Source organism: Oncorhynchus tshawytscha, linkage group LG08 (assembly GCF_018296145.1).
Source record: "Oncorhynchus tshawytscha isolate Ot180627B linkage group LG08, Otsh_v2.0, whole genome shotgun sequence".
In the NCBI taxonomy this organism is placed as follows: Eukaryota; Metazoa; Chordata; class Actinopteri; order Salmoniformes; family Salmonidae; genus Oncorhynchus; species Oncorhynchus tshawytscha.
Genome location: NC_056436.1, coordinates 81,349,252 through 81,361,751, shown reverse-complemented (window position 1 = coordinate 81,361,751; position 12,500 = coordinate 81,349,252). Strand labels below are relative to the sequence as shown.

The following is a 12,500-nucleotide window of genomic DNA, read 5'->3' as shown; positions in this document are numbered from 1 at the left end:
TACTGGCCCAACGCTCTAACCACTAGGCTATCTGCTGGTTACTGGCCCAACGCTCTAACCACTAGGCTACCAGCTGGTTACTGGCCCAACGCTCTAACCACTAGGCTACCTGCTGGTTACTGGCCCAACGCTCTAACCACTAGGCTACCTGCTGGTTACTGGCCCAACGCTCTAACCACTAGGCTACCTGCTGGTTACTGGCCCAACGCTCTAACCACTAGGCTACCTGCTGGTTACTGGCCCAACGCTCTAACCACTAGGCTACCTGCTGGTTACTGGCCCAACGCTCTAACCACTAAGCTACCTGCTGGTTACTGGCCCAACGCTCTAACCACTAGGCTACCTGCTGGTTACTAGTCCAACGCTCTAACCACTAGGCTACCTGCTGGTTACTGGCCCAACGCTCTAACCACTAGGCTACCTGCTGGTTACTGGCCCAACGCTCTAACCACTAGGCTACCTGCTGGTTACTGGCCCAACGCTCTAACCACTAGGCTACCTGCTGGTTACTAGTCCAACACTCTAACCACTAGGCTACCTGCTGGTTACTGGCCCAACGCTCTAACCACTAGGCTACCTGATGGTTACTGGCCCAACGCTCTAACCACTAGGCTACCTGCTGGTTACTGGCCCAACGCTCTAACCACTAGGCTACCTGCTGGTTACTGGCCCAACGCTCTAACCACTAGGCTACCTGCTGGTTACTGGCCCAACGCTCTACCCACTAGGCTACCTGCTGGTTACTGGCCCAACGCTCTAACCACTAGGCTATCTGCTGGTTACTGGCCCAACGCTCTAACCACTAGGCTACCAGCTGGTTACTGGCCCAACGCTCTAACCACTAGGCTACCTGCTGGTTACTGGCCCAACGCTCTAACCACTAGGCTACCTGCTGGTTACTGGCCCAACGCTCTAACCACTAGGCTACCTGCTGGTTACTGGCCCAACGCTCTAACCACTAGGCTACCTGCTGGTTACTGGCCCAACGCTCTAACCACTAGGCTACCTGCTGGTTACTGGCCCAACGCTCTAACCACTAGGCTACCTGCTGGTTACTGGCCCAACGCTCTACCCACTAGGCTACCTGCTGGTTACTGGCCCAACGCTCTAACCACTAGGCTATCTGCTGGTTACTGGCCCAACGCTCTAACCACTAGGCTACCAGCTGGTTACTGGCCCAACGCTCTAACCACTAGGCTACCTGCTGGTTACTGGCCCAACGCTCTAACCACTAGGCTACCTGCTGGTTACTGGCCCAACGCTCTAACCACTAGGCTACCTGCTGGTTACTGGCCCAACGCTCTAACCACTAAGCTACCTGCTGGTTACTGGCCCAACGCTCTAACCACTAGGCTACCTGCTGGTTACTAGTCCAACACTCTAACCACTAGGCTACCTGCTGGTTACTGGCCCAACGCTCTAACCACTAGGCTACCTGCTGGTTACTGGCCCAACGCTCTAACCACTAGGCTACCTGCTGGTTACTGGCCCAACACTCTACCCACTAGGCTACCTGCTGGTTACTGGCCCAACGCTCTAACCACTAGGCTATCTTCTGGTTACTGGCCCAACGCTCTAACCACTAGGCTACCAGCTGGTTACTGGCCCAACGCTCTAACCACTAGGCTACCTGCTGGTTACTGGCCCAACGCTCTAACCACTAGGCTACCTGCTGGTTACTGGCCCAACGCTCTAACCACTAGGCTACCTGCTGGTTACTGGCCCAACGCTCTAACCACTAGGCTACCTGCTGGTTACTGGCCCAACGCTCTAACCACTAGGCTACCTGCTGGTTACTGGCCCAACGCTCTAACCACTAGGCTACCTGCTGGTTACTGGCCCAACGCTCTAACCACTAGGCTACCTGCTGGTTACTGGCCCAACGCTCTAACCACTAGGCTACCTGCTGGTTACTGGCCCAACGCTCTAACCACTAGGCTACCTGCTGGTTACTAGTCCAACGCTCTAACCACTAGGCTACCTGCTGGTTACTGGCCCAACGCTCTAACCACTAGGCTACCTGCTGGTTACTGGCCCAACGCTCTAACCACTAGGCTACCTGCTGGTTACTGGCCCAACGCTCTAACCACTAGGCTACCTGCTGGTTACTAGTCCAACACTCTAACCACTAGGCTACCTGCTGGTTACTGGCCCAACGCTCTAACCACTAGGCTACCTGATGGTTACTGGCCCAACGCTCTAACCACTAGGCTACCTGCTGGTTACTGGCCCAACGCTCTAACCACTAGGCTACCTGCTGGTTACTGGCCCAACGCTCTAACCACTAGGCTACCTGCTGGTTACTGGCCCAACGCTCTACCCACTAGGCTACCTGCTGGTTACTGGCCCAACGCTCTAACCACTAGGCTATCTGCTGGTTACTGGCCCAACGCTCTAACCACTAGGCTACCAGCTGGTTACTGGCCCAACGCTCTAACCACTAGGCTACCTGCTGGTTACTGGCCCAACGCTCTAACCACTAGGCTACCTGCTGGTTACTGGCCCAACGCTCTAACCACTAGGCTACCTGCTGGTTACTGGCCCAACGCTCTAACCACTAGGCTACCTGCTGGTTACTGGCCCAACGCTCTAACCACTAGGCTACCTGCTGGTTACTGGCCCAACGCTCTAACCACTAGGCTACCTGCTGGTTACTGGCCCAACGCTCTACCCACTAGGCTACCTGCTGGTTACTGGCCCAACGCTCTAACCACTAGGCTATCTGCTGGTTACTGGCCCAACGCTCTAACCACTAGGCTACCAGCTGGTTACTGGCCCAACGCTCTAACCACTAGGCTACCTGCTGGTTACTGGCCCAACGCTCTAACCACTAGGCTACCTGCTGGTTACTGGCCCAACGCTCTAACCACTAGGCTACCTGCTGGTTACTGGCCCAACGCTCTAACCACTAAGCTACCTGCTGGTTACTGGCCCAACGCTCTAACCACTAGGCTACCTGCTGGTTACTAGTCCAACACTCTAACCACTAGGCTACCTGCTGGTTACTGGCCCAACGCTCTAACCACTAGGCTACCTGCTGGTTACTGGCCCAACGCTCTAACCACTAGGCTACCTGCTGGTTACTGGCCCAACACTCTACCCACTAGGCTACCTGCTGGTTACTGGCCCAACGCTCTAACCACTAGGCTATCTTCTGGTTACTGGCCCAACGCTCTAACCACTAGGCTACCAGCTGGTTACTGGCCCAACGCTCTAACCACTAGGCTACCTGCTGGTTACTGGCCCAACGCTCTAACCACTAGGCTACCTGCTGGTTACTGGCCCAACGCTCTAACCACTAGGCTACCTGCTGGTTACTGGCCCAACGCTCTAACCACTAGGCTACCTGCTGGTTACTGGCCCAACGCTCTAACCACTAGGCTACCTGCTGGTTACTGGCCCAACGCTCTAACCACTAAGCTACCTGCTGGTTACTGGCCCAACGCTCTAACCACTAGGCTACCTGCTGGTTACTGGCCCAACGCTCTAACCACTAGGCTACCTGCTGGTTACTAGTCCAACACTCTAACCACTAGGATACCTGCTGGTTACTGGCCCAACGCTCTAACCACTAGGCTACCTGATGGTTACTGGCCCAACGCTCTAACCACTAGGCTACCTGCTGGTTACTGGCCCAACGCTCTACCCACTAGGCTACCTGCTGGTTACTGGCCCAACGCTCTAACCACTAGGCTACCTGCTGGTTACTGGCCCAACGCTCTAACCACTAGGCTACCTGCTGGTTACTGGCCCAACGCTCTAACCACTAGGCTACCTGCTGGTTACTGGCCCAACGCTCTAACCACTAGGCTACCTGCTGGTTACTGGCCCAACGCTCTAACCACTAAGCTACCTGCTGGTTACTAGTCCAACACTCTAACCACTAGGCTACCTGCTGGTTACTGGCCCAACGCTCTAACCACTAGGCTACCTGCTGGTTACTGGCCCAACGCTCTAACCACTAGGCTACCTGCAGGTTACTGGCCCAACGCTCTAACCACTAGGCTACCTGCTGGTTACTAGTCCAACACTCTAACCACTAGGCTACCTGCTGGTTACTGGCCCAACGCTCTAACCACTAGGCTACCTGATGGTTACTGGCCCAACGCTCTAACCACTAGGCTACCTGCTGGTTACTGGCCCAACGCTCTAACCACTAGGCTACCTGCTGGTTACTGGCCCAACGCTCTAACCACTAGGCTACCTGCTGGTTACTGGCCCAACGCTCTAACCACTAAGCTACCTGCTGGTTACTGGCCCAACGCTCTAACCACTAGGCTACCTGCTGGTTACTAGTCCAACACTCTAACCACTAGGCTACCTGCTGGTTACTGGCCCAACGCTCTAACCACTAGGCTACCTGCTGGTTACTGGCCCAACGCTCTAACCACTAGGCTACCTGCTGGTTACTGGCCCAACGCTCTAACCACTAGGCTACCTGCTGGTTACTAGTCCAACACTCTAACCACTAGGCTACCTGCTGGTTACTGGCCCAACGCTCTAACCACTAGGCTACCTGCTGGTTACTGGCCCAACGCTCTAACCACTAGGCTACCTGCTGGTTACTGGCCCAACGCTCTAACCACTAGGCCACCTGCTGGTTACTGGCCCAACGCTCTAACCACTAGGCTACCTGCTGGTTACTGGCCCAACGCTCTACCCACTAGGCTAACTGCTGGTTACTGGCCCAACGCTCTAACCACTAGGCTACCTGCTGGTTACTGGCCCAACGCTCTACCCACTAGGCTAACTGCTGGTTACTGGCCCAACGCTCTAACCACTAGGCTACCTGCTGGTTACTGGCCCAACGCTCTAACCACTAGGCTACCTGCTGGTTACTAGTCCAACACTCTAACTACTAGGCTACCTGCTGGTTACTGGCCCAACGCTCTAACCACTAGGCTACCTGCTGGTTACTGGCCCAACGCTCTAACCACTAGGCTACCTGCTGGTTACTGGCCCAACGCTCTAACCACTAGGCTACCTGCTGGTTACTGGCCCAACGCTCTAACCACTAAGCTACCTGCTGGTTACTGGCCCAATGCTCTAACCACTAGGCTACCTGCTGGTTACTAGTCCAACACTCTAACCACTAGGCTACCTGCTGGTTACTGGCCCAACGCTCTAACCACTAGGCTTCCTGCTGGTTACTGGCCCAACGCTCTAACCACTAGGCTACCTGCTGGTTACTGGCCCAACGCTCTAACCACTAGGCTACCTGCTGGTTACTAGTCCAACACTCTAACCACTAGGCTACCTGCTGGTTACTGGCCCAACGCTCTAACCACTAGGCTACCTGCTGGTTACTGGCCCAACGCTCTAACCACTAGACTACCTGCTGGTTACTAGTCCAACACTCTAACCACTAGGCTACCTGCTGGTTACTGGCCCAACGCTCTAACCACTAGGCTACCTGCTGGTTACTGGCCCAACGCTCTACCCACTAGGCTAACTGCTGGTTACTGGCCCAACGCTCTAACCACTAGGCTACCTGCTGGTTACTGGCCCAACGCTCTAACCACTAGGCTACCTGCTGGTTACTAGTCCAACACTCTAACCACTAGGCTACCTGCTGGGTACTGGCCCAACGCTCTAACCACTAGGCTACCTGCTGGTTACTGGCCCAACGCTCTAACCACTAGGCTACCTGCTGGTTACTCGTCCAACACTCTAACCACTAGGCTACCTGCTGGTTACTGGCCCAACGCTCTAACCACTAGGCTACCTGCTGGTTACTGGCCCAACGTTCTAACCACTAGGCTACCTGCTGGTTACTGGCCCAACGCTCTAACCACTAGGCTACCTGCTGGTTACTAGTCCAACACTCTAACCACTAGGCTACCTGCTGGTTACTGGCCCAACGCTCTAACCACTAGGCTACCTGCTGGTTACTGGCCCAACGCTCTAACCACTAGACTACCTGCTGGTTACTAGTCCAACACTCTAACCACTAGGCTACCTGCTGGTTACTGGCCCAACGCTCTAACCACTAGGCTACCTGCTGGTTACTGGCCCAACGTTCTAACCACTAGGCTACCTGCTGGTTACTGGCCCAACGCTCTAACCACTAGGCTACCTGCTGGTTACTAGTCCAACACTCTAACCACTAGGCTACCTGCTGGTTACTGGCCCAACGCTCTAACCACTAGGCTACCTGCTGGTTACTGGCCCAACGCTCTAACCACTAGGCTACCTGCTGGTTACTGGCCCAACGCTCTAACCACTACACCTGCTGGTTAACCAACCACTAGGCTACCTGCTGGTTACTGGCCCAACGCTCTAACCACTAGGCTACCTGCTGGTTACTGGCCCAACGCTCTAACCACTAGGCTACCTGCTGGTTACTGGCCCAACGCTCTAACCACTAGGCTACCTGCTGGTTACTGGTCCAACGCTCTAACCACTAGGCTACCTGCTGGTTACTGGCCCAACGCTCTAACCACTAGGCTACCTGCTGGTTACTGGTTACTAGGCTACCTGCTGGTTAACCCAACGCTCTAACCACTAGGCTACCTGCTGGTTACTGGCCCAACGCTCTAACCACTAGGCTACCTGCTGGTTACTGGCCCAACGCTCTAACCACTAGGCTACCTGCTGGTTACTGGCCCAACGCTCTAACCACTAGGCTACCTGCTGGTTACTGGCCCAACGCTCTAACCACTAGGCTACCTGCTGGTTACTGGTCCAACACTCTAACCACTAGGCTACCTGCTGGTTACCACTAGGCTACCTGTCCAACACTCTAACCACTAGGCTACCTGCTGGTTACTGGCCCAACGCTCTAACCACTAGGCTACCTGCTGGTTACTGGCCCAACGCTCTAACCACTAGGCTACCTGCTGGTTACTGGCCCAACGCTCTAACCACTAGGCTACCTGCTGGTTACTAGTCCAACACTCTAACCACTAGGCTACCTGCTGGTTACTGGCCCAACGCTCTAACCACTAGGCTACCTGCTGGTTACTGGCCCAACGCTCTAACCACTAGACTACCTGCTGGTTACTAGTCCAACACTCTAACCACTAGGCTACCTGCTGGTTACTGGCCCAACGCTCTAACCACTAGGCTACCTGCTGGTTACTGGCCCAACGCTCTAACCACTAGGCTACCTGCTGGTTACTGGCCCAACGCTCTAACCACTAGGCTACCTGCTGGTTACTGGCCCAACGCTCTAACCACTAGGCTACCTGCTGGTTACTGGCCCAACGCTCTAACCACTAGGCTACCTGCTGGTTACTAGTCCAACACTCTAACCACTAGGCTACCTGCTGGTTACTGGCCCAACGCTCTAACCACTAGGCTACCTGCTGGTTACTGGCCCAACGCTCTAACCACTAGGCTACCTGCTGGTTACTGGCCCAACGCTCTAACCACTAGGCTACCTGCCGCCCTATATACAATGTGAGACTGCTAAACCCATACCAACATGTATTACTATCAAGAACAATAATGCAAATATGATGCAAAAGCACTTCAACCGAAAAACTTTTTTTTATTAAAGTACCACTATAGCAATATTTACCTGCTGTATATCAGACAGGATGTATGGTTGAGTTTACCTGCTGTATATCAGACAGGATGTATGGTTGAGTTTACCTGCTGTATATCAGACAGGATGTATGGTTGAGTTTACCTGCTGTATATCGGACAGGTATAGTTGAGTTTACCTGCTGTATATCAGACAGGATGTATAGTTGATCCTCCTGTCAGACCGATACCTCCTGTAGTCCTCCCATCCATCCTTCAGGGCCGTCAGGGTTAATATGACACATATAGGAATCAGAGCAACCTCCGGTTGAAAGGCCTCCACAGCAGACACAAGGTTCAACAAGGCCATATGACACATATAGGAATCAGAGCAACCTCCGGTTGAAAGGCCTCCACGGCAGACACAAGGTTCAACAAGGCCATATGACACATATAGGAATCAGAGCAACCTCCGGTTGAAAGGCCTCCACGTTAGACACAAGGTTCAACAAGGCCATATGACACATATAGGAATCAGAGCAACCTCCGGTTGAAAGGCCTCCACGGCAGACACAAGGTTCAACAAGGCCATATGACACATATAGGAATCAGAGCAACCTCCGGTTGAAAGGCCTCAACGGCAGACACAAGGTTCAACAAGGCCAGCCCCACAAAGTAGACGTTAGCAAATCTGTGCAACTGCTCCCACAGGTTCAGAGGAATAAAGAACCAGAAAGAGTACTTGGTGGTCTTGATGGAGTTGCCAGGGAAGTATCGGTTAGTGGTCTTGGGGAGACCTTGGTAGGGACAGGTTGGAGACCAGGGTCCGGAGGTCCTTGTCACGTTGTCTCTGGCCCCGTAGAGAGTCCCTGAGCAGGGTTAGAGGGCTGGAACAGCAGGGCATGGTGACAGATTCTGTCTCTCTGCTATCTCTCGTCTTCAGTGGTGGCTCTGCTATCTCTCGTCTTCAGTGGTGGCTCTGCTATCTCTCGTCTTCAGTGGTGGCTCTGCTATCTCTCGTCTTCAGTGGTGGCTCTGCTATCTCTCGTCTTCAGTGGTGGCTCTGCTATCTCTCGTCTTCAGTGGTGGCTCTGCTATCTCTCGTCTTCAGTGGTGGCTCTGCTATCTCTCCTCTTCAGTGGTGGCTCTGCTATCTCTCGTCTTCAGTGGTGGCTCTGCTATCTCTCGTCTTCAGTGGTGGCTCTGCTATCTCTCCTCTTCAGTGGTGGCTCTGCTGGAACTGCATTTTAGGTCATGTTGTCCTGTTGCTGTTTCCAAACAAAATGGACGGCAGCCTTGTGTTGAAAACAGTCAGTATCCTTCTGATGTCCCTATGAAATGGCTCTTTGTGGACTCATCTGACTGTGTGTCAGAGCCTGCTAACCAGGTATCAGTGTGAGCACACTCACATATCTTTTCATCTTTCCTCTAAGGAAAGGTATGTGACTGGAGGAGCTGCATACCTGCAGGAACACACACACACACACACACACACACACACACACACACACACACACACACACACACACACACACACACACACACACACACACACACACACACACACACACACACACCTGCATACCTACAGCCAGGTGCGACTGAGAGAGTGAAGAGTTGTCTGACCGAGATACAAATAGTGACTAAAGATAACAACTGTTTAGAATCAGAGTGTGTACTAACGGACCATGTGTGTGTTTTTGCCCCAATGACCCAGTTAATATGGATTGACTATTGATCTGTTCAGCATCGCCGGATGGCACAGATTGGTAACATCATCCATTATAAACAATCCATCTGGTTCGACTGATGAACTAAAATCCAATAGTCACGCTCTAATTTCACATCTTAAAAACCTTAACACTATCGAGTAGAGTGATGAGTCAATGGGCACAGAGAGGCAGAGAGAACCTTATTCCCTTTCTAGTGCACTTCTCTGGACCATGAGGTGGGGTCTTATGCATCATGCTTTTGAAACAACAACAGTCTAGTTTGAAAAGCGTGAGATATGATATACTTTTGGACATCACTCCATTAGTACTTATCTTACATAAGACATTAGGTTGGGTCTGACGCCCCCCTTTAAACGCTAAAGAATCACTACAGCGGCTCAAGAAGAGATTTCATTCGACAACATTGGCTCCCCAAGGCACGCCTGAGTATAGAGTGTATTTGCAAAGTATTCAGACCCCTGGACTTTTTCCAGATTTTGTTACGTTACAGCGTTATTCAAAAATGGATTAAACTTGTGTTTTCTTTTCTCATCAATCTACACACAATACCCCATAATGACATCACAATACCCCATAATGACATCACAATACCCCATAATGACAAAGAAAAAATAGGTTTTTAGAATGTTAACAACAAAAAATCACATTTACGTAACTTTGGCAACGATTACAGCCTCGAGTCTCCTTGGGTACGATGCTACAAGCTTGGTACATCTGTATTTGGGGAGTTTCTCCCATTATTTTCTGCAGATCCTCTCAAACTCTGTCAGGTTGGATGGGGACCGTCGCTACACAGCTATTTTCAGGTCTCTCCGAGATGTTCGATCGGGTTAAAGTCCGGGCTCTGGCTGGGCCGCTCAAGGACATTGACATTCAGGCCCAAGAGTTCAATCTTGATTTCATCATTCTAGAGAATCTTGTTTCTTATGGTCTGAGTACTTTAGGTGCCTTTTGGCAAACTGCAAGCGGGCTGTCATGTGCCATTTACTGAGGAGTGGCTTCCGTCTGGCCACTCTACCATAAAGGCCTGATTGGTGGAGTACTGCAGAGATGGTTGTCCTCCTGGAAGGTTCTCTCATCACCATAGAGGAACTCTGGAGCTCTTTCAGATTGACCATCAGGTTCTTGGTCACCTCCCTGACCAAGGCCCTTCTCCCCCGATTGCTCAGTTTGGCCGTGCGGCTCTAGGAAGTGTCTTGTGGTTCCAAACTTCTTCCATTTAAGAATGATGGAGGGAACTGTGTTCTTGGGGACCTTCAATGCTGGTACGCTTGGTACGCTTCCCTAGATCTGTGCCTCGACACAATCCTGTTTGGGAGATCTACGGACAATTCCTTCAACTTCATGGCTTGGTTTTTGCTCTGACATGCACTGTCAACTGTGGGACCTTATATAGACAGGTGTGTGCCTTTGCAAATCATGTCTAATCAATTGAATTTACCACAGGTGCCACTCCAAACAAGTTGTAGAAAGATCTCAAGGATTATAAATTGAAACAGGATGCACCTGAGCTAAATGTTGAGTCTCATAACAAAAGGGTCTGAATACTTATGTAAATAAGCTATTTCTGTTAAAACAAAATGATACATACAAATTTTAAAAAGAGAAGACCCATGGGGTGTAGATGGCTAGCAGGCAGGCTCTACCCTGATCCTGACTGTTTCATTTAACTAGCCATCGAAAGCATCCCCACCGCGAGCATCCCCACCACGAGCATCCCCACTGCGAGCATCCCCACCACGAGCATCCCCACCGTGAGCATCCCCACCGCAAAGACATTTCTAAATGCAGCGCATTAACCAAGGCCCCACTGCCCCCTTTCTTTCTCTCTCTCTCTCTCTCTCTCTCTCTCTCTCTCTCTCTCTCTCTCTCTCTCCCCCTCTCTCCCCCTCTCTCTCCTCTCTCTCTCTCTCTCTCTCTCTCTCTCTCTCTCTCTCTCTCTCTCTCTCAAGGATGATCAATGGAAACAGGATGCACCTGAATTTCGAGTCTCATAGCAAAGGGTATGAACACTTATGTAAATAAGGTATTTCTGTTTTACATTTTTAATGCAAAAAATGTCTAAAAACCTGTTTTCGCTTTGTCATTATGGGGTACTGTATTATTCAATTTTACAATAAGGCTGTAATATAACAAAATAGTGTGAAAAGTGTGCAGTGTTGGCTAGAAGTCAAACTGCAGTTGTTTAAACAGAAACCTGATGTGTAGGATGTGTGAGGGCTTCTGTTCTTAGGTACAATTCAATTTGTATATTTTAGTATTGAGCAGAATGTATATACAGTACTTTAAAATGGAGCAGAATGTATATACAGTACTTTAAAATGGAGCAGAATGTATATACAGTACTTAAAAATGGAGCAGAATGTATATACAGTACTTTAAAATGGAGCAGAATGTATATACAGTACTTTAAAATGGAGCAGAATGTATATACAGTACTTTAAAATGGAGCAGAATGTATATACAGTACTTTAAAATGGAGCAGAATGTATATACAGTACTTTAAAATGGAGCAGAATATATATACAGTACTTTAATATGGAGCAGAATGTATATACAGTACTTTAAAATGGAGCAGAATGTATATACAGTACTTTAATATGGAGCAGAATGTATATACAGTACTTTAAAATGGAGCAGAATGTATATACAGTACTTTAAAATGGAGCAGAATGTATATACAGTACTTTAAAATGGAGCAGAATGTATATACAGTACTTTAATATGGAGCAGAATGTATATACAGTACTTTAAAATGGAGCAGAATGTATATACAGTACTTTAAAATGGAGCAGAATGTATATACAGTACTTTAAAATGGAGCAGAATGTATATACAGTACTTTAAAATGGAGCAGAATGTATATACAGTACTTTAAAATGGAGCAGAATGTATATACAGTACTTTAAAATGGAGCAGAATATATATACAGTACTTTAATATGGAGCAGAATGTATATACAGTACTTTAAAATGGAGCAGAATGTATATACAGTACTTTAAAATGGAGCAGAATATATATACAGTACTTTAATATGGAGCAGAATGTATATACAGTACTTTAAAATGGAGCAGAATGTATATACAGTACTTTAAAATGGAGCAGAATGTATATACAGTACTTTAAAATGGAGCAGAATGTATATACAGTACTTTAAAATGGAGCAGAATGTATATACAGTACTTTAAAATGGAGCAGAATGTATATACAGTACTTTAATATGGAGCAGAATGTATATACAGTACTTTAATATGGAGCAGAATGTATATACAGTACTTTAAAATGGAGCAGAATGTATAT

The 12,500-nt window shown here is 49.7% G+C and overlaps 1 protein-coding gene across 1 annotated transcript in view; it reads right to left on the bottom strand.

Annotated features, from left to right (window-relative positions):
- Window positions 1–8,888, bottom strand: part of atp10b (ATPase phospholipid transporting 10B) — a 108,656-nt gene extending 99,768 nt beyond the window's left edge. The window contains 3 exon segments of the mRNA XM_042326329.1: window positions 7,668–7,789; window positions 8,086–8,336; window positions 8,852–8,888. Of these exon segments, the coding sequence (XP_042182263.1) occupies window positions 7,668–7,789; window positions 8,086–8,336; window positions 8,852–8,888 (410 nt within the window).
- Between the last annotated feature and the right edge of the window lie 3,612 nt (window positions 8,889–12,500).